At 43.9% G+C, this 25,716-nt stretch overlaps 1 protein-coding gene across 2 annotated transcripts; it reads left to right on the top strand.

Annotated features, from left to right (window-relative positions):
* Window positions 1-35: 35 nt before the first annotated feature.
* On the top strand, window positions 36-22,443 carry XRCC6 (X-ray repair cross complementing 6). Of its 2 annotated transcripts, none has more exons than XM_006068907.3 (13): window positions 36-175; window positions 808-897; window positions 3,444-3,556; window positions 8,300-8,438; window positions 8,709-8,963; window positions 9,630-9,810; window positions 11,712-11,898; window positions 14,508-14,676; window positions 15,963-16,124; window positions 18,067-18,196; window positions 19,343-19,443; window positions 21,174-21,287; window positions 21,977-22,443. In XM_006068907.3, exons 2-13 carry the CDS (start codon window positions 822-824, stop codon window positions 22,171-22,173), a joined length of 1,824 nt encoding a protein of 607 aa, XP_006068969.1. In that variant the 5' UTR covers window positions 36-175; window positions 808-821; the 3' UTR covers window positions 22,174-22,443. The 2 variants fall into 2 exon arrangements, with proteins under 2 accessions (XP_006068969.1, XP_006068968.1); XM_006068906.3 differs by lacking the exon at window positions 36-175 and adding an exon at window positions 202-404.
* Window positions 22,444-25,716: the final 3,273 nt, after the last annotated feature.

Here is a 25,716-nt window from a genome sequence, read left to right as displayed (position 1 = left end):
GGTAGTTCGGGTCCGGTGTGGAAAGCGCCTTATGGGAGTGCGCGTGTTTGCTGGACAGGAACGGGGCGCGCTGTGCGCGATGACGTAAGCGGCGTTGATTGGGTGCAAGAACAGGAGCTTGCGCGTGCTCGGCGCCCCGCCTTCCGCCCAAAATAGTATTTTCCTTGAGGTCAAGGTAGGCGGGAAGGGGCTGTTCTCTTTTGTTTGTTGCTTTCTAGTCAGGGCTGATTTCATTCTGCTTTGCCTGTTCAGTCTTGCGAGTCCCCCGTAGCCTCGCCGTGGGGCGGTGTCAGCCAGAAGTGTGCAGACCCGAGGGAGTGGAGGAGACAGCCTCTGATCTTCGTTTCTTCCTCCGGGGAGAAGGCGGCACCTGGCCTTGGAGGGCAGCTTCGTTTGAGACCTCAGTGGGCATAGCTGGCTGAGGAGTTGGGGGCGGGATGAGGATAAGTGGGTCTGCTAAAAGATGGAGTACCCTGGACTGGGAATCTCCAGTCCAGATGATGCCGGAGGCGGGACTGGACCACTACGTCAGGCTACCCAAGCACACCCATTAGAGGCGTTATCCCGGGCCACCCCCCCTGAATCGTCCTTAAGGGATATAGCTCAGGAGAGGCTGCTTCAGGAATGGTCCCCATGCCCGTTTACCTTTGCATCTCAATTACCAAGCACTCCAGGCAGCAGGATCCAGCATCCCCATTTCTCACAAGTAACCTGTAGCCTTTAGGACAGATCTCAAAGGAGCCTAGGAGTGGATAACTTTTAGGTTTAAATTTACTTTGTTACTGATCTTCGCTTTCTTTCACCTAGTGAGCAGTAACAACATGTCAGGGTGGGAGTCTTACTACAAAAATGAGGGTGATGAGGAAGAAGAACAAGAAGAGGGCCTTGAAGCAGGTGGTAAGTGACTTTCATTAACACGTACCATTCTGTGTGTGTGAAAGACTTTCCCTGCCTATCTCTGCTGGATGACCCTTGTTGCCTCCTGGCCCACCCTTCTTTCCCCAGAGAATCTCCAGTACTTTCCTCCCTTTGAACTTTGCAGAGCTGCTCTGAAAGTGAAAATGAAAGTTGCTCAGTCATGTCTGACTCTTTGCGACCCCCATGGACTATACAGTCCATGGAATTCTCCAGGCCAGAATACCGGAGCAAGTAGCCGTTCCCTTCTTCAGGGGGTCTTCCCAACCCAGGGATCGAACCCAGGTCTCTCAGATTGCAGGCCGATTCTTTACCAGCTGAGCCACCAGGGAAGCCCTAGGCACTTTTATTCGGGTCCTACTCTAGTCTATGGTACATTCCTTGTCTTAAACTTTTGCCGAGCACTGATAGATTGAGCTCCAATAAATTACATCGAAACATTGGTATTAAGGGTCACCTTAGGTGGCTCAGGTAAGACCTTTCCTCACCCAGGAAAGTAATTTTTCTCATTCTTGGGCCTCAGTGCAAAAATGCTTTCACCCTACAATAACTGCAGCAACCAAAGAGTAAATGTTAGCAACACAGATACAAGAGCATTCCCTCACCTTGCTGCTGCTGCTGCTAAGTCACTTCAGTCGTGTCCGACTCTGTGCGACCCCGTAGATGCCAGCTCGCCAGGCTCCCCCGTTCCTGGGATTCTCCAGGCAAGAACACTTTAGCCTAGTGTTTTGGGAATATGTGTTCAGGCAACACAGTAACACATAGGCCAAAGGAAAAGAAACAAGGGTTGCAGGTCTGTTGTTCAGTTAATAAGTTGCATCCAACTCTTTGCGACCCCGTGGACTACAGTATGCCAGGCTCCCCTGATCTTCATTGCCTCTCAGAGTTTGCTCAGATTCATGTCCACTGGGGCAGTATGCTATCTAACCATCTCATCCTCTGCTGCCCCCTTCTCCTTTTGCCTTCAGTCTTTCCCAGTGTCAGGATCTTTTCCAGTGAGTTGGCTTTTTGCATCAGGTGGTCAAAGTATTGGAGCTTCAGCATCAGTCCTTCCAATGAATATTCAGGGTTGATTTCTTTTAGGAAATCATGTACTCTACATCCTGGTTAATTTAAGTCCTGGGTAGAAAATTGTAAAGTATTTTTATTAAAAGTGAGAAATAAAAGAAATATAAAAATGAAAGATCTGTAATCTACATAATCTGTCACCCTTACACAGCCGTTACTAGCATTTTGGCAGTTAGCATATTTACTTCCTGTATCTTTCAGACTATGTATTTCCTAAGTATATATAGTCTGTTTTTGTTTGTATCTGATTTTTATATAATTGTAATTATAGTGCTTATATTTTTTCCTTTTTAATTTATACTTTCAAAATTTATGTTTTTCAAAAAGAATTTTAAACATAACTTTGTGTGCCTTTTTTCTTTACTGTACTATAGATATATCTTTCCATGTAACTGCAAATATACCCTCTATGACTCATTTTAAATGTGTTGTGATTTTTTTCAGTTTACCTTCCTTTGGACATTTTAGTTTTCAGTTTCTTACTTTAATAAACATTGTGGAAACATTGCATTGTGGAAATTTTTGCATAGGGTTTTTCCATATCGTATTTTCTTAATATAGATTCCTAAGAAGTAGAATTCATTGGCTCAAGGTAGAATTTTTCTTTAAGGTTCTTGACACGTATTACTATATTGCTTTAGCAAAAATGGGAAAATAAATTTATTGCATTAGGAAACAGCATAGTCAAAAGGGAGACAACCAGATATTATATGTCTTTTTATGAAAAACTCAACATCACCTATAATGTAATTATGCCAGAAAAAAAGAAAGAAAGAAACCCAAATCCGATGAAGTCTCTATAGGTCCTTTGTGGAAAAGACAGAACTATGTTAATCTATATCAAAAGAATGTAGTCAAGCAAAATCCAGAAGGTGGAAAACTATATGACATAATATCTAGGTTCTTTGGCAAATAAATTATAAGAGACAAAAGACAGAGGGGCTGTCCATGGATTAAGAGGCTTTAAAAACTGGTGTTTTTTTTTTTTTTAAGTCAAAACCAGTGTGTAGGAATGTTGGCTTGGATGATTAAACTATAAAGAAAAATAATGAAAAATGATTACCAAAGTCAGGATGGTGATTACTCTTGGGAGGAAGATGGGTGTTAAAATTGGAAGGGGACCTGGAGAGGGCTTCAGGGGTGACTGGCAAGATTCAATTTCCTGATGTGGTGTTGATTTTAAGAATGTTTGCCTTTTTTTTTTTGGTTGCATTGCGTGAGCATGGCTTGCCAAATCTTAGTTCTCTGGCCAGGGATTGAACCCGTGTCTTCAGCAGTGAAAGCATGGAGTCCTAAGCACTGGACCACAAAGGAATTCCCTAGGGATGTTCATCTTATAATAATTCATCAGGTTATAGTTTTGCTTAATGGGCTTTTTTTCTATTTTTTTATATGAATAATAAACATGATAAATGTGAAACAACCTCAAATATTTCCTTCAAATTTTTTTCCCCCCATAGGAGATTATTCATATTCAGGAAGAGATAGTTTGATTTTCTTGGTTGATGCTTCCAGGGCCATGTTTGAATCTCAGGATGAAGATGAGTTGACTCCTTTTGACATGAGCATCCAGGTGAGACTACCTTTTCATTAAATTAAACAAACAAAAAAGTATTAACACCCCTTTAAAAAATGTGCACTCTTAGAAAAGTTTGTTTGGATTGATAAATGGTGGTTAGTCTCCTAGGATGGCTACCTATACTTGCAGCTGGAAAAGAGTACCAAGAGTTGGAGAGCAGGCCCATTTTATTTTGGGTTTGAACTTCTGACCCTGGGAATACATTGTTCCCACCTTCTGTGTTAGCTCTGGTAGTAGAAGTGGGCTCCTTTTTCTCTAGAGATCTTTGTGTAAAGGAAGGAAACAACTTCCAACAGTTATGCTGTGAGATAAGTCCTTTTGTAAGTAATTATGTGAAATCTGAGATTTACTTGTGATTGCGGAAGATTATTACAACAAGAGGACAAACAACCTAATTTTTATTTATTCATTTTATTTTGGTCGTGCTGGATCTTCATTGCTGCACGCAGGCTTTCTGTAGTTGCAGCGAGGCGGGGCTCCTCTCTATTTACCTTGCGAGGGCTTCTCACTGCGGGGGCTTCTCGTTGCCGCACATGGGCTCTAGGTCATGCAGGCTCAGTAGTTAGGGTACGCTGGCTTAGGCGATCCTCGGGATGTGGGATCTTCCTCCACCAGGAACTGGACTCGTGTTACCTGCATTGGTAGGAGGAGTCTTCTCTTTGTTTGCTTAATATTTATTTATTCACTAGGCTGCGTTGGTCTTAGTTGCAGCACTCGAGCTCTCTAGTTGTGCACATGAACTTAGTTGCTCCCTGGCATGTGGGGTCTTAGTTCCCTTACCAGGGATGGAACCCATGTCCTTTGTATTGCAAGGCAAATTCTTAACTACTGGACCACCAGGGAAGTCCCTGGCAGGAGGATTCTTATCCACTGTACCACCAGGGAAGCCCTGGACAACCTAATTTAGAAATGAGCACAAGACTTGAATATACATTTCTTTAAAGATGTTCAAATGTCCAAAAGCACATGAAAAGATGCTCGACATCTTTAGGCATTAGAGAAGTGCAAACCAAAACCAAAATGAGGTATCATACCCACTAGAACTGGTATAATTGAAAAAAAAAAAGAGCAATAGGAAGTGTTGGCGAGGATGTGGAGAAATTGGAACCCTCATACGTTGCAGGTGGGAATATGAAATGGATCAGCTGCTGTGGAAAACAGTTTGGCAGCTCCTCAGAAGCTTAAACATAGACTTATTATTTGACCCAGGAGTTCCCCTCCTGGGTATTTACCCAATTAAATAAAAAACAGCTTCTCAAATCCTGATTCTGCCACTTACCAACTGTATGATATTAAGAGAGTTGCTAAAGCTCTTATATGTTTTCTCATCTGTAAAATGGAAATAATAATAGTACTGCTGTGTCAGATTATCAGAATTAAATATTTTCATTTTTTAGATTGAGATGTAATTCACATAACAAAATTAGGAAGTAATTTCATAACCATTTTGAAGTATACAATTTTAAGGTATTTAGTCATTCATGTCACCACTCCCTATCTCATTCTAAAACTTTCTGAATGGATAAACAAAATGTTTATATATAGGCAGTTCAGTTGCTCAATTGTGTTGTACTCTTTGCAACCCCATGGACTGCAGCACACCAGGCTTCCCTGTCTATCACCAACTCCCAGAGCTTACTCAAACTCATGTCCATCGAGTCAGTGATGCCATCCAGCCATCTCATCCTCTGTCATCCCCTTCTCCTCCCACCTTCAATCTTTCCCAGCATCAGGGTCTTTTCCAGTGAGTCAGTTCTTCGCATCAGATGGCTAAAGTATTGGAGTTTATATATAGGTGGAATATTATTGTTGTTATTTAGTCACTAAGTTGTTCTGGCTCTTTTGTGACCCCATGGATTGCAGCCCATCAAGCTCCTCTGTCCATGGAATTTTGTAGGCAAGAATACTGGAGTGGGTTGCCATTTCCTTCTCCGGGGAATCTTCCTGACCCAAGGATAAAATCTGAGTCTCTTTCATTGGCAATCGAATTCTTTACCACTGAGCCACTGGGGAAGCCAAATGGACTGAAGCCATAAAAAAGAATGACGTACTGATACAAGCTACAAGGTGATTGAGCCTTGAAAACATTAAGTGAAAGAAGCCAGGCAAAAGGTCACATACTGTATGTTTGCATTTATATGAAATACAGAATAGATAATCCACAGAGAATGCAGGTGGCTAGTTACCCCAGGCTGGAGGGGGAGGGAAGAATGGGGAGCAACTTCTTAATGGGTATGGGGTTTGCTTTTGGGATAATGAAAATGTTTGGTAACTGTTACAGATAGAGGTGGTGGCTGTACAACATTGTGAGTATTAATTGAACACTGAATTGTTCACTTTAAAATAGTTAGTTTTGTTATATGAATTTCACCTCAATTAAACATGTTACTATCTCTTCACAGAGAAGAATTTCTAAGGATTTATTATATATCTTGTTTCTCATATTTTTGCAGTTGGGAATCAAAGAGAGGTTTCTCATGTTCTAATTTCTATACAAATAGTTCTTTCAGTTGACAAGTCAGAATATCTTGCAACTAAAAAAAAAAGAATAAAAACAATTTTGAACTTTAAAGCAGTGGTTTTGAGTTTTAGCCTACATCATGCAGGGCTTGTTGACACATTATAGGACCTCACCCTGCAGTCAGAATTTCTGATTCTATAGGTCTAGAGCAGAGCCCAAGAATTTGCATTTCCAGGGACTTCCCTGGTGGTGCAGTGGTCATGGTTCCACTGCGGGGGGCTCATGTTTGATCCCTGGTTGGGGAACTAGATCCCACATACAGAGACCAAAAAGAAAAGAAAATGCTTGTCCAGCGAAGTTCCAAGGTGATGCCAATGTTTGGAGATCACTCCTTGAGGAACACTGCTTTAACATTTTTTGGATCACGGGCCTCTTTGGAGATGTGATGAAGGCTATATACCCTCTACCCCAAATTGATACACTTATAGTGTATGTAAAAAGATTGCTATGTGTAATTTCACAGGGCTCAGTGAAATGGGAATACCTAGAGAACCCAGAAAGAACTGCCGTATTATGCAGTGAATAAGTGAAACATTCACAGATAAACATAATGTATTTGATAAAGAGCAATGAAAAAACATTTATTTATATTCTGTTTTAGTTTGTATGTGCTGCGTATGTGGTTTATTTTAGAACATGAAGAAACCCTCACCAGATTTTTGTAGACATTTATAGAGTGCTCAAAGAATAGATTAAAATATTTATAGAAATGATTACCTTAAAGATTTTAATTGTCTTTAGACTTAATAAATAAAAAATTTAAATTTAAAAAATGACTACTTGCCGTGAAGATTACTGTCAATGACTAGACATGCCATATATAAGTTCTGCATTCCAGGAGAGAGTTGCTAAGGAGGGAGACCAGGTAGAGTCTCAAGCAGGATATGGAGGGGGGTTCCCAGGGTTGGTTTATTCCTCACCTTTGCAGAATCAGAAACTTAATTTTGTCAGCGTCCCTAGAATTATAGGCCACAAGGACTAACGCACTTATAAGACACTGATTTATCAGATGCTGGCTTTGGTTTAAATGGATGGCTAGAACTTTCCTGGAATACTGACGTCTTTAAATGTATAATTAAGCTAATTTTATTTCAAAAAATGCTGTTGGTAGTTACAGATTTATTTTAGGTCACATATACTTTTTTTTTTTTAACATTTTAAAAATTTATTTATTTTTGGCTCTCTGTGTCTTCATTGCCTGCAGGCTTTTCTCTAGTTGCAGAGACTGGGGGCTACTCTCTAGTTGGGGTTCTTGGGCTTCTCGTTCTTCTGTTACAGAGCGTGGGGTCTAGGTGCGTGGGCTTCAGTAGTTGTGGGGCACAGTCCTACTTGCCCCATAGCATGTGGGATTTTCTTGGACCAGGGGTAGTACCTGGGTCCTGTGCATTGGTAGGTGGATTCTTAACCACTGATGGTGGTGGTGGTTTAATCGCTAAGTCATTAACCGCTGGATCACCAGGGAAGCCCCCAGGTCACATATACTTAACATTTGCTTAAATTTTATACATGTATATTTTGTTTCTTGGTATCAAGCTACTAGAGAAATTATAAAATGGCCTGTCTAGACTCAGCCAATTAAGTAAATGACATCATTGGGACTCAAATTCTGGTTTTCTGATTCTGCTGCTGCTGCTGCTAAGTTGCTTCAGTCATGTCCGACTCTGTGCGACCCCATAGACGGCAGCCCACCAGGCTCCCCTATCCCTGGGATTCTCCAGGCAAGAACACTGGAGTGGGTTGCCATTTCCTTCTCCAATGCATGAAAGTGAAAAGTGAAAGTGAAGTCACTCAGTCGTGCCCGACTCTTCGCAGCCCACCAGGCTCCTCCATCCATGGGATTTTCCAGGCAAGAGTCCTGGAGTGGTGTGCCATCGCCTTCTCCGTTTCTAATTCTAGTGCTGGGCTTTTATTTATTTATTTCTATTTCCCTAGAGTTTCCTTCCTGGGTATATACCTGGTTTCAATTCTCTGATTGATTATAGTAGGAACTGCTTATACTTCTGTGTTTATCACAATCTGCTTTTTGTTATCATAATGTCAATGGCCAGCATTCTCACTGGTTTGTGAGTTGCCTGAAGATAGGAGTCACGCCTTACTCTAAGGCCATGTACAAACTCAGCAAACACATATTGAGTGCTCTACTATGTGTCAGGCGCTTGTGGAGCTTAAGTTTAGTGGTAAATAATATTAATTGAAATTTTTTTTTTTTTTTTCAGTGTATCCGGAGTGTGTACACCAATAAGATCATAAGCAGTAATCGAGATCTCTTGGCAGTGGTGTTCTATGGTACCAAGAAGGACAAAAATTCAGTGAATTTCAAAAATATTTACGTCTTACAGGAATTGGATAATCCAGGTCAATAGTATTCTGTGATCAACTTTTCCCTTTTACATGAGAAGGCCACTGCCATGCACAAGGAGGGCTGTGGAGGAGGAAGCAATGACATCTTGACTGGGAGTACGCTTTCCTGCACAAGGGGGTTCTTCCTGGGATGTGGACCTCTGTTGCATGGGTTAATCAGCTCTGGGTGAGAAAGAGACCCTAGGCCCTTCTGTTAGTTTTGTAAGTATGGCCACTGACACCGTTCTGACTTTTCTGCCCATTTAACTCCCTGTCTCTGATCAGGTGTTAAACGAGTGCAGGAGCTTGACAAGTTTAAGGGGCAGGAGGGGAAGAAATATTTCCAAGACCAAATTGGCCATGGATCTGATTACTCCCTAAGTGAAGTGCTGTGGGTCTGTGCCAACCTCTTCAGCGACGTCCAGTTCAAGATGAGCCATAAGAGGATCATGCTTTTCACCAATGAAGATGACCCCCACGGCAATGACAGCGCCCAAGCCAGCCGGGCCAGGACCAAAGCTGGGGACCTCCGGGACACAGGTCGGTATTCTCATTCTGTTTTTGTTTTTTTTTTAACAGCTCTATTACAGCTCAGTTTTATTCAGCAAACAAAGGATAGTACACCCTCTCCCCAAAGGAGAGGCCCCCAGTCTTTAATTAATTTATTTGATCACACCGTGTGGCTTGTGGGAATCTTAGTTTCCCAACCAGAGATTGAACTCATGCCCCCTGCGATGGAAGCATGAAGTCTTAACCATTGGACCACACGGGGAAGTCCCTTCTGTTGTGTTTTTTTTTTTTTTTGGGTCATTGTTTAGTTGCCAAGTCGTGTTTTATTGCTTCTTTATGGCTGATGTCGAATATTTGCTTTTCACCCTTCAGAGGAAAATGAAAAAATAAAGTGAAGCTAGGGGAGACCCTTAAGTAACATTCCCAGTAAAAATGGCCAGGCCATCAGCTGTCTGGAGGACGCTACCAGGGCGAGCTTTCCTCGACTGCAGTGCCGCCACAAATGCTGGTTCTTTGAATAACTTTTCTGAAGTCATTAGAGCAGCTGATCCCCTTAACCACTTTCTCTGAGTCCTGAAAGTGTTTATTCTCAATCTAGTCTTTGGAAGCATTTGTTTAGCATATTTGAACTTAACTGAAAAAAATTCTCCCTTGCTGGAAATTGTTTCCCCTCATTTTTGTCTGTCCTCGCCCCAGGTATCTTCCTTGACTTGATGCACCTAAGGAAACGTGGAGGTTTCGACATATCCTTATTCTACAGAGATGTTATCATAGCAGAGGATGAGGACATAGGGATTCACTTTGAGGAGTCTAGCAAGCTCGAAGACCTGTTGAGGAAGGTTCGCGCCAAGGAGACCAGGAAGCGTGTGCTCTCCAGGTGGGTATTAAGCCCGGGTCAGCGCCTTCAAGGCCCCCTAACTAATCATAAGCCCATGCATGGCTTTGACCTTCTTGGCAACTTAGCTTTGGGTTGTACCAGCTCTGGGTTATACCACTGCCTCACTGTGTTCCTCTTAGAGAAATGTGCTTTATTTCAGGATGACACAAGCTATTTGCTTTTCTTTCTCTAGACAGAGCAAGTATGCTGTTTGTCCGAAGTAACACACCTCTCCACTCCTTTGGGGTAAATAACTGTGGCCTAACGGTGTCCCTGGGTGCACTGTCTAGGACGTTGTCAGTTTTTTCTCCTCTGTAGATTGGGGATAACAATCGTACCTCGTATAGAACAAAAACCCAATGCATGTTAATTATTATCGTTGTTGTGTTATTCTAGTTTCTTATTAAAAAGGGAAAGTGTTATTTGCTCCCTCATGTCTGACTCTCTGGGATCCCGAGGACTGGAGCCCACCAGGTTCCTCTGTCCATGGAACTCTCCAGGCAAGAATACTGGAGTGGGTTGCCATTCCTTTCTTCAGGGGATCTTCCAGACCCAGGGATTGAACCTGGGTCTCCTGCACTGCAGGCGTATTCTTTACCATCTGAGCCATGGGAACCAGAGGGTTGGATTATCTTCTTTTAGAGAAGTTAGGATTAGAATCCTAAAGCCTCTTCAGTGTTTCTTACTGAAGAGCATCAGACTTTTTCACACGCTTTCCTCAGTAGAGAAGAATGAGACCATTGGTAGATTTTGAGCTGTTTTCAAAAAATTACAATTCTACTAGAAAACCCATGAAGTTTTTTAAGGAAATCAAGATCCAGCTCTTTGCTATAGTTACAGTTTTGTCGTTGGTCTCTCTTTCCTCCAAGAAAAGAGGGGGGAAGTTTCTCTTTTTCCTCAAATAAGCACCCTATCACCTCCCCCTCTTCCTGAAACAGTGAAATATTGTTACTACTACAGTTTGGAAATCTAACATATTGGTGGAAGTGGCAGGGAGGATGAAACAGTGGTTGAAGGTAGGTTATGGAGTCAGATTGACTTGAATTCTAGTCCTGGCCCCTTTGCTGTGTGGCCTGGGGTAAATCATGTAGCTTCTCTGAGCCTCAGTAAAATGGGAGCAAAAATGGTTCCTCCCTAAAGGACTGCTGTGGTGATTAAAAGGAATAACATAATTATAAACGATAGCTAGTCTTACTATTTTGTGAAAGTCATTATAGGATACTGGATATGAATAATAATAAATTGGAGCTATTTGAGAACTAATTGCCTAAGGCTTAGAAAATTATTACACTTACCCTTGCTATAATAAAATAACGTAATTATTTTATTGCACGATTATTATGTGCCAGGCACCATCCTAAGCTCTTTGTGTCCACACTCTCAGGAACAAGTCTGATGGCTTGAGCCTGGACCAGATATGCCCATCCTTTCGTTAGGGTAGGGCACGGTACTTTGCTGGACATCTTCCCAGAGCAATAGGGAAAGGGAGATTCTCAAAGAAAAATTGGGGTTTCATGGTTAAAAGAAGAGGGAAGGTATACCAGACAAGCAGAAAGCACAGATAACATAGTACTTATAGGGTTATGATGATGATTAAATGAGAGAATAGCTGTAAATTGATTTAGTAAATGGCTAGACTCAATTTAAAAATCATTACAATACATTCTTTATCATTATTTTAAGGAGTTAACAATATGTTCTGAAACTAATTTTTTGTGGTACAGACCCTGAGATGTATTATAGCAAACTCCATTGTATTATTAAAATGCTTTATGTTTGTATTCAAAGAGCTTGAATTGTTGGATGGGATGAAACAAATCAGGGCTTGGGAGCCATGAAGGTATTTTAGATAGGAAAGTATAATCTTTCAGTCCAAATTTAAAAATTTTTCTCTCCTTCAGGTTGAAGCTTAAACTCAACAAAGATGTGGCGCTCTCTGTTGGCATTTATAATATGGTCCAGAAGGCTTACAGACCTGCTCCAGTGAGGCTTTATCGTGAAACCAATGAACCAGTGAAAACCAAGACCCGGACATTTAATGTAAATACAGGCAGTTTGCTTTTGCCTAGTGACACCAAGAGGTCCCAGGTAGGTCTTCCTTCTTAACTGAATTTTGTCCTGTTGAACTGTTGAGGAGGGAGACAGGATCAGTCTCACCAGTTAAATAATTTTCACATGTGCATCTTTCCAGCCAAGTTGTTGTCATTACCCTTTGGAATATGGCATCTGGATCAGTAATACCTTAGGGGCTAGAAAGTTAGAACCAGTTATTTGAAAGAGAGGTCAGTGAAAACTTCAGCCCTCTATCACTCAGCACGTGCTACTCTGAGTCTTAACAGTCTAATTCCTTGCTCAGTACCATTGCAGAAAGGGTTTTATAGTTGACTAGGTAGGCGAGTTGTGTGTACTCAGTCATGTCCAACTCTTTGCAACCCATAAACTGTAGCCCACCATGGCTCCTCTGCCTATGGGATTTCCCAGGCAGGATTACTGGAGTGGGTTGCCATTTCCTACTCCAGGGAATCGTCCCGACCCAGGGATCAAACCCAAGTCTCTTGCATCTCTTGCGTTGGCAGGCAGATTCTTTACCACTGTGCTATAGGGCTTCCCTAGTGCCTCAAGTGGTAAAGAACCCGCCCACCAATGCAGAAGACCAGGTTTGATTCCTGGGTCAGGAAGATCCCCTGGAGAAGGAAATGGCAACCCATTCCAGTATCCTTGCCTGGGAAATCCCATGAATAGAGGAGCCAGGTGGCTGTAGTCCATGGGGTCACAAGAGTTGAACACAACTTAGTGACTAAGCAGCAACAAGGGAGATGAGTTAGGGAAAGTGTGAAGTGTGTTAGATGTGAAGTGTACTCATTTTTTTAGGGAGAGGGTTGTTGTTGTTTTTTTGCCAAACTAACCACAGTTTTTCCTGTGCTTTGAAATGATACATGCATGCCTTTCTTAATCTGAAAGACAGACTAAGAATGTAGAACATTATGTCTCATCCTCTCACCTTTGTTTAATCTGTAGAAGGATCTTAATTTATTCGGCTGTGCTGGGTCTTAGTCGCAGGATCTTTTATCTTCCTTGTGGCATGAAGGATCTTCTGGTTGTGGCACGTGGGATCTAGTTTGCTGACCAGGAATGGAACCCAGGCGCCCTGCATTGGGACCATGGAGTCCTAGCCACTGGACCACCAGGAAAGTCCCAATATTCTGTTAATTTCTGCTGTATGGCAAAGTGATTGAGTTATATAAAGGGCTTCCCTGGTAGCTCAGGTGGTAAAGAATCCACTTGTAATGCAGGAGACCCAGGTTTGATTCCTGGGTCAGGAAATTCCCATTCCAGTATTCTTGAGATTCCCTGGTGGCTTAGTCGGTAGAGAATTCGCCTGCAATGTGGGAGACCTGGGTTCAGTCCCTGGCTTGGGAAGATCCCCTGGAGAAGGGAAAGGCTACCCACGTCAGTATTCTGGCCTGGAGAATTTCATGGACAGAGGAGCCTGGCAGGCTACAGTCCATGGGGTTCCAAAGAGTCAGACACAACTGAGCAACTCTCACTTTCATATATATATGTATATATATATATATTTTTTAATATATATATTATTTTCCATTATGGTTTATCTCAGCATGTTGAATATAATACTTCCCTGTAGAAAGGTTTAATATCTAAAATTAAAGTTGAATGAGTCATCCTTTCTTTTTAATTATGCACAATGTGGGAGAGCACTTTTGCATAAGTTCAAAACATAGGAGGATCAACCAAGTGACTAAAATTAGATATTATTTTGATGCAACCCTTGAGATGTTTTTTGGAGCACAAATTTCAGGTCAAAGTGTCTTGCCCTACTTTCCAGAAGGAGAAAATGACAAGAAATTTCCCCTTCCATTTTGCAGGTAGCTTAGCTTTCCATATTGGTTTATTGATAGGCAGTACCTCTTCTGGTTTCTGAGTTTCTTTCTTGATTCATTGTGCCTACAAGAAAAATCTTTTAAGAGCTCTGTTTTGTTTTTCTTTTTTTTTTTTTAAATAAAACTCAAATTTGATTGTTACTAATTTCTGTTACAAATCACATATTTAGGATCCAAATGCAAATGCTGACATTTGAAAGTGTAATAGGTAGTAACAGATGTTTGAAAGAGATGTGTGTGTGTCTGTCTATGTGTGTGTGTCTGCCTCGCATACTAACTGAGACCTCTCACAGTACCTGACATAGATCCTCTCAATGAATAGGTAAGGTTTGAGCATCCTTTTTGCATCAGGGGGTGGTGCTGAGAGTTTGTTGTTGTTCACTAAGTCGTGTCCAACTCTTTGCGACCCCGTGGACTGAGAGTTTAGTACACGTTGTTACATGAGGGAAAGCATAAATGCTTAAAGAGCCAGGCCTTTAGTGCCAGATGTGGTTTGGTTTGAGGCCCAGTTCACTTGTATAACCTGGAGCAAGTTAGTAACTATTGAGCGTCAGTACACTCATCTGTAAAGCAGAGTTTTTAACATTTACCGCCGAGGAAGTTGTTACAGATGATAAACTGGGTGGCAAAAGTGCAGCCTGGTCAGCCCTCAATAAGTGTCCGTTCCTACTGGCAGGAGGAAGGTGCTTCCTGCCCCTTAGAAGAACGCTGGTTTTAACTTGCTAGTGTCACGTGGCAACCATTTGCGTCTCTGCGTAGCCTCTTTACATGGCTCTCGTCATTCCCTTTCTATAGACCTATAGTCATCGCCAGATTGTATTAGAGAAAGAGGAAACGGAAGAGCTTAAGCGTTTTGATGAACCAGGTTTGATTCTCATCGGTTTCAAGCCCTTGATGATGCTGAAGAAGCACCATTACCTGAGGCACTCCCTGTTCGTGTACCCCGAGGAGTCCCTGATAAATGGTAAGGGGCACGGGCCACGGGTAAACGAAGAAGTGACGTAGAAGGCAGTTTACCGAGCAGCATTTCCCAAATGGCTGCCGCTGGAAACTATAGGAGGCGTTACTGGGTGTTTTGAAAGTGTTTCATGCTCAAATAAATTTTAGAAACATGGGACTAAAGAAAGATTTCTTTGGGACCTACAGTACGCTGACACATATTGTGAATATCCAGGCGGGGATATGAAATTAGCATATTTAAAACCTACTTGCTTTGAAATTCTTTCTTGGAGGCATCAGATAGGGAGTTTGGGAAAAACAAAACACAAACCTGGCATCTTCCTTAGTGTTGCAATTAGAAATGCATGAACTTGGCCACTGGACTGATGCTGAAGCTGAAACTCCAATACTTTGACTACGTGACGCGAAGAATGGACTCATTGGAAAAGACCCTGATGCTGGGAAAGATTGAAGGTGGGAGGAGAAGGGGACGACAGAGGATGAGATGGTTGGATGGCATCACCGACGCAATGGATGAGTTTGAGTAGGCTCCGGGAGTTGGTGATGGACAGGGAGGCCTGGCATGCTGCAGTCCATAGGGTTGCAGAGTCGGACATGACTGAGCAACTGAATTGAACTGAACTGAACTTGGCCACTGGGTTTATCTGTCCAGACCTATATTCCTCTGTGCTATAACTAATGAACCCCCTGGATCTGGACCTGACTGCTTTTCATTAGCAACTCAGGCTTATATCATTAGCCTACTGCTGCTGCTAAGTCACTTCAGTCATGTCCAACTCTGTGTGATCCCATAGACAGCAGCCCACCAGGCTCCCCCATCCCTGGGATTCTCCAGGCAAGAACACTGGAGTGGGTTGCCATTTCCTTCTCCAGTGCATGAAAGTGAAAATGAAAGTGAAGTTGCTCAGTTGTGTCTGACCCTCAGCTACGCCATGGACTGCAGCCTTCCAGGCTCCTCCGTCCATGGAATTTTCCAGGCAAGAGTCCTGGAGTGGGGTGCCATTGCCTTCTCCGATCATTAGCCTAATGATAGTGAAAGTGAACTGACATCAGTAATTCACATTCCTAAATGGAAGATTTGATGCTCCCAATCTCTTACTCCTTTCCTTTTTGTGCCTCTGCTCCCCCAACTTTTCTCTCTGCTCTGGGCCCATCACCCCTGACCTATTTAAGTGTCAAAAGTCCTTTTAAGAAAATGGAAGAGAAACTGTAGGCTTCTAACTTGGGCTAAGAGGGAAGAAATGAGGAGACACCTTTAGGATGTAGAACCCTGGGACGTTTGTTTTCCAGGGAGCTCAACCCTGTTCAGTGTTCTGCTCACCAAGTGCCTGGAGAAGGAGGTTATGGCAGTGTGCAGATACACACCGCACCGGAACACCCCGCCTTGTTTTGTGGCCTTGGTGCCACAGGAAGAGGAGCTGGATGACCAGAAAATTCAGGTGGCTCCCCCAGGTAGGTGGAAGAGGTGATTTCAGGGCTTTTGAACCTGGCTTAGGCTTTGGAATCACTCATGGGATACCAACTCAGACTGGCCAAAGCAGAGTCTCTAGGAATGGAGCCTGGGAATTGTGTATTTATAAGGTTGCTGTTGTTGTTAGTCACAAAGTCATGTCTGATTCTTTTTCAACCCTATGGACCGTAGCCCGACAGGGTCCCCTGTCCATGGGACTCTCCAGGCAAGAACACTGGAGTGGGTTGCCATGCCCTCCTCCAGGGGATCTTCTGACCCCGGGGATCTAACCCATATCTCCTGCATTTCAGGTGGGTTCTTTACCCAGTGAGCCACCTGGGAAGCCTTTTTATAAGGTTGCATAGGTGAATTTGAAGAGCAGCTGGAGAAGGCTATCATATGTGGTTGTGCAGTACACAGCATGTACAACTGTACAAGGCAGCTCTGCAGCCAGGGTTGAGAATTAACTACATAGGGACTATTCATGGGTTATTGTCATAAGTTCATGGGGTCTCACAGATATCACATTCTTTACTAAAAACCATTGTTTGATACCCTGGTAATGTTTAATAGTCAGTTTATCTCCTGCGAACAAGGCAGTGAGGTATAGTGGAAAGACTGGGTTTTGAAGTCAGATTTTATCTTATACTTAAGTGTCTGAAGTAAGACACATAAGTGTCTTTTGTTTGAGGTCCTTCTCTGCCACCTGTTAGCTGGCCAACTTGGGCAAATAATTGAACCTTCCTGTTTATGTTCCTTCTCTGCAAAGATGAGAATTCTGGAATACTTTTCTCTCAAGGTTGCTTCACATTTGAAATAAGTTAATAAACATATAAGTGCCTAGCCCAAGGCAGCCTACTACTGTCGATGGTAGTCATTGTTCTTCATTAGCTATGCTAATAAAAATGATAAAGGAAGTCTTTGAACGTGTTAATATTTCTAACCCTAGTCATCAGAATGCTCAGGAACAGCTTTTATGTCAGTTGTTAAGCTGTATTCTCAGCTCTGTGCTCCTGAGGGGGTGAGGCTCTTCAAGCCCCATTTCTCCATTGCCAGCAGGCTCTCAGGGAGACTGTCAATAGTGGGCGCTAGAGGGAGACATTAGTGCTGGGGAGAGCTAAGAGGCTTGCTCCTTCCTTTTGCTTGGACCTCTTGGCATTGCCAGCAAGGGCTCTTCACCTGGGTTTCAGTCTCTGGATTTTTCAGTCTTTCTGAAACCCATCAGTAATAGGAGAGGGATCAGCCTGATAACCCTTACCTCTTCCCATTTAGTATGTGTTGAAGGTGGGGGAACAAAGGGGAGAGGTTGAAGCTCAGAGGAGAGGCTGATGGTGGGATGTAGCCCTCCAGGGAGAGGCACTGTCCACCTGGCTCTGGGTGTAGGGAAAAAGCTGGAGGCTGGAAGCTGGCTCAGAGGGGACATGGACCGGAACAGGAAGTACCTGAGAAGGATGGTGGCTCAGGTGACACTGGCCAGAACAGGAAGTACCTGAGAAGGAACTCTCCTGCTTTCAGGCCTCCCTTTTGAAGACGCCAAAGGGAGTCTGCTAGGCAGTTGCTCACAGGAATCAGCTGATAAAGAAGAAATGGGGTTTGCAGGGTGCCAGACCCAGCAGGAAAAAAAGAAAGTGAAGTCGCTCAGTCATGTCCGACTCCGCGTCCCCGTAGGCTGTAGCCCACCAGGCTCCTCCGTCCATGGGATTTTCCAGGCAAGAGGACTGAGTGGGTTGCCATTTCCTTCTCCAGGAGATCTTCCCGACCCAGGGATTGAACCCCGGGTCTCCCGCATTGTAGGCAGACGCTTTACCGTCTGAGCCACCAGGGAGGTCAGCCCCAGCAGCACAGGACACAAAAGGGTGAATCAGGGCTGAGAGAAAAACGACAGCTCGGTGACTGAAGCCTTTTATTAGGTCAAGTCTCCGAAGATGTATCTTTCTTCCTCAGGCTTCCAGCTCGTCTTCTTGCCCTATGCTGATGACAAACGGAAGGTGCCCTTCACTGAAAAAGTCACGGCCAACCCAGAGCAGGTGGACAGGATGAAGGCTATTGTTCAGAAGCTCCGCTTCAAGTACAGGCGAGTGATGCGTTACTCACAGGCTTCTTCTGGAACTGCCTCTTGAGTTGAAGGTCTAACTGGAGTTTCAACTTAAACACAGACCAAGAGAATATGATTTTCTAATTTTCCATTAACTGATGGTTTACAACTCTTTAGAAGCTATGCAGAGAGTGAAAGGTCTTATATTGAAACTCCGGAATTGTGCGAAGTGTTTATAGCTGTTGTGACCTTGTAAGTGTTTATGACCTGTTGTGCTGAGAAAGCCAGGGTAGTTAGTTGAGTTTGCTCAACAAAGCAGCAGTAAGGAGAAGGTTCTTGGATGGCCTTCTTCTTGATTGTTGTCACACAAAGAGTAAAAGTAAGTAAACCCATTGTCAGCTGTTGCAAGGTTAAAAGGATGATTATATAATTCAGGTTACTCCCCGTCACATGCACGTAGACCATCTCGCAGAACCTTCCATTCCATCTTTTGTCTCTGGGCTACTTCTGGGCAAACTGACCTTCCTCCTTCAAAGGAAACCTCCTGGTATAGTCCTTTATTGGGCAAACGGAAGCAGTGTTAAGATTCTACCACGTGCCAGGCACTGTTCTAGATACAGCTCCTACAGTGTCTCATTTATATAATTCAATGGCATTTTCATAAGAACCTGCCCATTTTACAGATGAAACTGAGGCTTAGAGGAGTGAGGCAACTTGTCCAGATTCACCCAGCTAAAAGGAACGGGAGCCAGGGTTCAAGTCTAGGACTGTATGCCTCTAGGTTCTTTCTCTTTTTACTCTCATGTTGCTTTTGAATGTGGTAAAAGAGACTATCAAGTTCATTATCTCCTCACCGTCTATCACCCGTCCTTCATCTTTTCTCTGTACCTGCCTCCCCTGGCCCTGCCTTCTCTATTTCTGTCTCTGCCCACAGCTGCCATTGTCAGACAGATAGGTGGGTATTGTTTTGTTTTTAAGTTCACTTTTGGATCTTTAGCATCAGACAATAAATTGAAAATTGGGAAGAAAGAGGTTGATTCAAGAGAGAAAACTCCCAGCTGTTTTACCCTGGGTGTATTTCTCAGCTGACCTTGGGCCTGCACTGTCTCAGCTGAGTTTTTATTTTTGTTTTTTAAATATTTACATCTTAACTTTTAAAATTTATTCATGTTACTGTGTTAACAGAAGTGACAGCTTTGAGAACCCAGTCTTGCAGCAGCACTTCAGGAACATGGAAGCCTTGGCGCTGGATTTGATGGAGCCTGAGCAAGCAGTGGACCTGACATGTAAGGAGGCCATAACCGAGCTGACAAGTTCTTTTCATGGGAGGCTTTCATGTTAATTTTTCCTGCTCCAGTGCGATGCATGCATTTCCTGGCAGCCTGTAAGTACTTGACCTTGTTGTCCAGGTCATCTCTGCTTGAGAGATTTTCTAGACCAGCTTAGATTGCCTGGGAACAGATCTGGCCAGTTCCGCAGTAAAAGGAGGAGAAAGTGCCAGGTTTCTGAGACCCATCTCTGAAGTAGGCCACCAATGACTCCATGTTGGTAAAAGTTAAAAACAACAATCTGTACCTTTTATTGAGTGCTTGCCGTGTGCCAGGCACTGTTGTCCGATGTGTTGACTCATTTATTCCTGATGACCATGAGGTGGGTGCTGTTACTATCCTTGGTTTGCAGAGAAGGGAGTGACTTGCCCCAGGCACCAAGTAGTAGTGGTGGATGGATCTAGGTTCAGAATCCTGTGAGCTGGCCCAGAGCCCTCACTCTGAACCACTGCGCCCACTGCTGCTGCATCAGATGGCATGCTCTGTCTTCAGAAAATGTACCTCGTTACCCGGCATGGAGATCTGCCTGGCCTCTGAGCTCCCTGCTGGCCCCTGTCTGGATTGTGACTCTCTGATGTATTTCGTAAGAGGATGCATGACATTTAGTGATGTCAGTAAATCCCCAGTAGAAAACAGGTTGGATTTAATAAAGACTCTAGACAGAGGTTAAAAAGATCAGAACCATTAGTTTGGCCTTCTTGGCTTCCCAGTTATTAATGTTCTCTTTCATATTAGACAAAAGGAGCCAGCCTTACAAGCATAAGCGTTATTGGACCTGGGTCATGGTGGTGACTATCAGCTGGGCCTGGCATGCCCCTGAACCCCCACTGCTTCAGTCTTCTTTCTCACCCTCTTTCAGTTCATACTCTGCACAACTGGCCTGCAGGGAAATCCAAAATGTCAGTCTGAACATGTCGCTCCCCCGTTCATAGCCCTTTAAAGTCTCCCCAACACTCTTAGCCTGAGGCCTAGTTCCTGGGCAGGCATCTGAGGCTTCCGTGACCTCACCATGCTGCCTTTCTAGCCTCCTTGCTGGTCCTGCCCTCCTCATACTCCACCTGCAAGCTGTGTCACCTGCTGTCTCTCATTCCCGTGCCTTCTGCTGAGATTGGACTCAGCTTGCCAGACTGTCCGCACAGAGTCCTTCTGACCACTGCCCCCCCATGTTCCCGCATGCCTGTATGGCCTCTTCCTTCACGGCACTGCCGGACTCTGCTGCATTTGTGTCTTCACCTCCTCCTCCTCCCGCATGGCCTGTAAGCCCCGAAGACAGGGACTCTTGTTGAATCCCCTGGCTCTAGCCCTGTTCTCAACTCTGCCCCTTCTCTGCTGTTTGACCTCAGCAAAGTAATTTAACTTCTTGAATTTCCACCTCTGTAAAATGAGGAGAGAGGTTTCCCTACCCCAGAGATTGTTAGGAGGAGTAAATAAAAATAATAGTAAGTTTAAAGCATTTAAGAGAGTGCCTGGCTGTTGTGCTCATTAACTGCAATTGTTAGAAGCTACTTGGTAAATGTTAGATTTTTAGTGAACATTTTCGTGGCCAGGTGAGCTGCCTCCTGGAGCCTTCATACACCTCCCCGTCTCAGCAATTCCGTATTTTCTTCTCTGGTCCCTGTAGATTTGGACTGGGCAGAGGCTGGGCTTGTGACTCACCAGGCCACCCTTCTTGTGTTTTTATTTTCTAGTGCCCAAGACTGAAGTAATGGATAAAAGACTGGGCTCCCTTGTGGATGAGTTTAAGGAACTTGTTTACCCACCAGATTATAATCCTGAGGGAAAAGTAACCAAGCGAAAAAAAGGTAAGGAGCTGGGCATGGATGTTCAGTGGGTTTCTTTTTTTTTTGGCCACACCGCACAGCTTACAGAGCAGACTGCCTGCGTTTTCACCTAGAAGTTTTATGGTTTCAGGTCTTACATTTAAGCCTTTAATCCATTTTGAGGTTTTTTTAAAGTATGGTGTGAGAAAATAATTGATTCTTTTGCGCATAGTTGACCAGTTTCCCCAGCACCACGTATTGAAGAGGCTGTCCTTTCCCCCTATTCTTGCTTCCTTTGTCATATTTATTGCCCGTGTAATGCAGGTTCATTTCTGGACTCTATCTGCTTCACTGATTTATGTGTCTGTTTCAGGGCCAGTACTATATTTGATTACTGTAGCTTTGTAGTATAGTTTGAAAGTATAATTGCTTTTTGAATAAAGGAAGGAAGGAAGGAATGACTTGCTCACCCAGAATGATCAGGAGTTTGGGGTAAACTGGTAAGACTCATGACCTTTAACTCCCTCCTAGATGTGATACTTTCTAAATTTTGTGTATAACTGAAGCTGCCTTATCAAGACACCCATCTTCCCCAAGGTGTACTAGGCGGGCATCACAGCTTTATGGAAGATGGTTAACTGCTGCCCTGATCACGTGAGGGCCCCTGTGCCGTATCGCTGGGATCCCACTGGTAGCCTTTCCAGTCACTCCCACCTGACCTCTGTTCTCAGATGATGAAAGTTCTGGAAGCAAAAGGCCCAAGGTGGAGTTGTCCGAAGAGGAGCTGAAGGCCCACGTCAGCAAGGGCACGCTGGGCAAACTCACTGTGCCTGCCCTGAAGGAAGCCTGCAGGATGTACGGGCTGAAGGGCGGGCTGAAGAAGCAGGAGCTGCTCGATGTCCTCACTGAGCACTTCCAGAAGGCCTGACCAGAGAGCACACAGCCAGCCACCCTTCCACAGTGCAGCCAGGCTGCCCGGTTTTGTTTTTGTCATGTCAAAACCTTTTGTCTCCTGATCCAGGATGAGTCTGCATGACAGAAGTCAAGGACTTTGTTTATGAGACTTTCTGTTGCCATGGAGACAGCCCGCCCTCTCACTTTGCTATGTCTTACTCTACTGTCTGAATAAAGAGCCTATCTTTGTACTATATATTGTTCTATAGAATAAAAGAAAAAAGATGTCTCCTTTGCATCCAAAGATGCCATTGGCTGTGAGCTTTACTTTCTCTCCCACTGGGAATGCGTTTCCTCACAACGGAAACAAGAAATATCAGTGAGGGTAGGGAAGAGTGTGACAGTTATGGACACATGAACATGCTTTAGGGATGATGATCCTGCTGCTGCTGCGTCGCTTCAGTCATGTCCGACTCTGTGCAACCCCATAGATGGCAGCCCACCAGGCTCCCCCGTCCCTGGGATTCTCCACGCAAGAACACTGGGGTGGGTTGCCATTTCCTTCTCCAGTGCATGAAAGTGAAAGTGACGTCGCTCAGTCATGTCCGACTCTTAGCGACCCCATGGACTGCAGCCTTCCAGGCTCCTCCGCCCATGGGATTTTCCAGGCAAGAGTACTGGAGTGGGGTGCCATTGCCTTCTCCAATGATGATCCTAGTCATCGTTGATTATATTTTGATCCTCTGTTTTCCCACCTGTTTTCCTTTACATGTGTCATATTAAGATCTAAAGATCAGATTTCAGAAGTAATAACAAGGTAACTTGTCTAATTCTTGTACCACTTGCTTCATGAGTACATACCAACTCCCCTACTCATGTTGTATTTTCTTAAGATGACATTCAAGTATGTGAAGAAGAGATACACATTTTCTGTTGCCCTGAGAATTTGGGTTGCAGTGTAAGTGAAATGAGTTATTCCTGTAATTTTTCAGGGGAGCTGTAGGAAGTTCAAGAAGATAAGGAGAGGTTTGATGGAAGAATGGAAAAAGGAGGTATCCTTGGATCAGGAAAAGGAGGGGAGGGATTGCTCCGTGTCCCCCCATACCTTCCCACCTTTATCCTCCCTGTCCCTTTCCTTGTTCTTTGTGCAGTTATTGCTTTTGAACAATTAGCCTGAGAGAAGGAAGGAAAGCACCTGGAAGGGTTTTTATCCTCTGAGGATGGCTTGTAGGTCCTGTGTCTTTGAGACTAGAATGAGCATCTCATGAGGTGAGTGTAGGAAGGATCAGGTTACTCTTGGAAGAGGTTTTCAGTTTTGGATTCTTTGCTCTGAGTTTTATGGATTTTCTCAACTTCTTTTTGCTTATGTTTGTTTGGAAAGGAGATGTTATATTCTTGTTTGGATTTCTTTCCTTATCTCGGGGAGAGGGAAAATAATTATCCAATTAGATTCCTTTGAGGATACAGCAAGATAATGTGAAATCATTTAATATAGGAAGTGTTCATTCGTGTTGCTGGGAAATAAGACCACCCCTGTTAAATGACACATTCTTGGAAAACTCTGGGTTCTAGAGAGGGTTACTAATACCACAGAGGTAGATCAAAATCAGGCTGGTCATCTCGAGTAGGAGGGTAAGAATGTGTGCCACTGCTTGCTGGGCCTTTGCTTTCAAGCTGGTGAGAAGGAAACTTAGTCCCAGGCTTTTCTGTGCACGCCTGCAGGCTGCAGGGTCCTTCTCCTCTGTTTGGTTTACGAAATGGAGAGAAGAGTTCAAGGGTCAAACAAAACAGGGGTAATGTGAATGATGTTAGAAAAATAACCACTGAGGTCTGTGATAAAGAGCAATTGTGTGATCTCTGTTTCCCTGTAGATTAATGATGCTTGCCTTCTCTGCTGTTGAGCTCCTGGGAGAAAAACCATTATGTCCAAACATAATTTGGTTGGGCTCTTGTAAGCTCACAAGTCAGATTTAGTAGATTTACATCTTGGCTCCATCACACACATACAAATGACTGTAGGCAATTTACTTGGCATTTTCAAGCCTCAGTTCAGTTCAGTCGCTCAGTCGTGTCCGACTCTTTGCGACCCCATGATCCGCAGCATGCCAGGCTTCCCTATCCATCACCAAGTCCTGGAGTTCACTCAGACTCACGTCCATCGAGTCAGTGATGCCATCCAGCCATCTCATCCTCTGTCGTCCCCTTCTCCTCTTTCCCCCAATCCCTCCCAGCATCAGAGTCGTTTCCAATGAGTCAACTCTTTGCATGAGGTGGCCAAAGTACTGGAGTTTCAGCTTTAGCATCATTCCTTCCAAAGAAATCCCAGGGCTGATCTCCTTCAGAATGGACTGGTTGGATCTCCTTGCAGTCCAAGGGACTCTCAAGAGTCTTCTCCAACACCACAGTTCAAAAGCATCAATTCTTCGGCACTCAGCCTTCTTCACAGTCCAACTCTCACATCCATACATGACCACAGGAAAAACCATAGCCTTCACTAGACGGACCTTTGTTGGCAAAGTAATGTGTCTGCTTTTGAATATGCTATCTAGGTTGGTCATAACTTTCCTTCCAAGGAGTAAGCGTCTTTTAATTTCATGGCTGCAGTCACCATCTGCAGTGATTTTGGAGTCCAAAAAAATAAAGTCTGACACTGTTTCCACTGTTTCCCCATCTATTTCCCATGAAGTGATAGGACAAGATGCCATGATCTTCGTTTTCTGAATGTTAAGCTTTAAGCCAACTTTTTCACTCTCCACCCTCACTTTCATCAAGAGGCTCTTTAGTTCCTCTTCACTTTCTACCATAAGGGAGGTGTCATCTGCATATCTGAGGTTACTGATGTTTCTCCCGGCAATCTTGATTCCAGCTTGTGTTTCTTCCAGCCCAGCGCTTCTCATGATGTACTCTGCATCGAAGTTAAATAAGCAGGGTGACAATATACAGCCTTGACGTACTCCTTTTCCTATTTGGAACCAGTCTGTTGTTCCATGTCCAGTTCTAACTGTTGCTTCCTGACCTGCATACTAAGAAGAATAATAACGTGGAATAATGAAATAAGAAAACATGTAAATAGAGAAAGTGCTCAAAAAGCACAAACTTACCCAATTTCTTAGACTGCACACACGCTTCAGTCCCGCAGGTGGTGGTGGCACGCGGCCACTGAGCAGAAACAGTGTGTGTTTGCACGCCGCAAGCCTGGCGCCTGGCGCCGAGAGCGCGTGGGGTGGGAGGAACGGGGAGGTGCCTCTGCCTGAGTGGCAGTCAGCAGAGGCAGGTGGGGGCGGGGCTGCTAGAAAGAACTGCACGCGTCTGTGCACACGTGTATATGCCTCCAGGCCGAATGCAGAGGGGACATCTCTTTTAATGTCTTATTTAAAGCGTAGAAGCAAAGCAGGACCATGAAATCTGGGAGAGCCTAGTCATCCACTTCCTCTCCGTTGCCTTCAAACAAATTCCAACCTCAAGTCCGTTTGAGAGGGAAACACACCTATTATAATGGACCAGGAGATATGACAACTATCCAGCCTTTCCGGTTTGACCCCAAACTATCCCTGAATGTGTAATCTTCATTGTAACT

Source organism: Bubalus bubalis, chromosome 4, assembly GCF_019923935.1.
Source record: "Bubalus bubalis isolate 160015118507 breed Murrah chromosome 4, NDDB_SH_1, whole genome shotgun sequence".
NCBI lineage: Eukaryota > Metazoa > Chordata > Mammalia > Artiodactyla > Bovidae > Bubalus > Bubalus bubalis.
The sequence above is the reverse complement of the archived record's forward strand: the minus strand, read 5'-3'. Positions and strand labels throughout refer to the sequence as shown.

Excerpts from the sequence above, each read along its gene's own strand:
- XRCC6 (XM_006068906.3), top strand. Across the intron at positions 11,899-14,507 it reads GTGACACCAAGAGGTCCCAG|ACCTATAGTCATCGCCAGAT; the intron begins GTAGGTCTTCCT and ends CCCTTTCTATAG. Across the intron at positions 19,444-21,173 it reads GCAAGCAGTGGACCTGACAT|TGCCCAAGACTGAAGTAATG; the intron begins GTAAGGAGGCCA and ends TTTATTTTCTAG.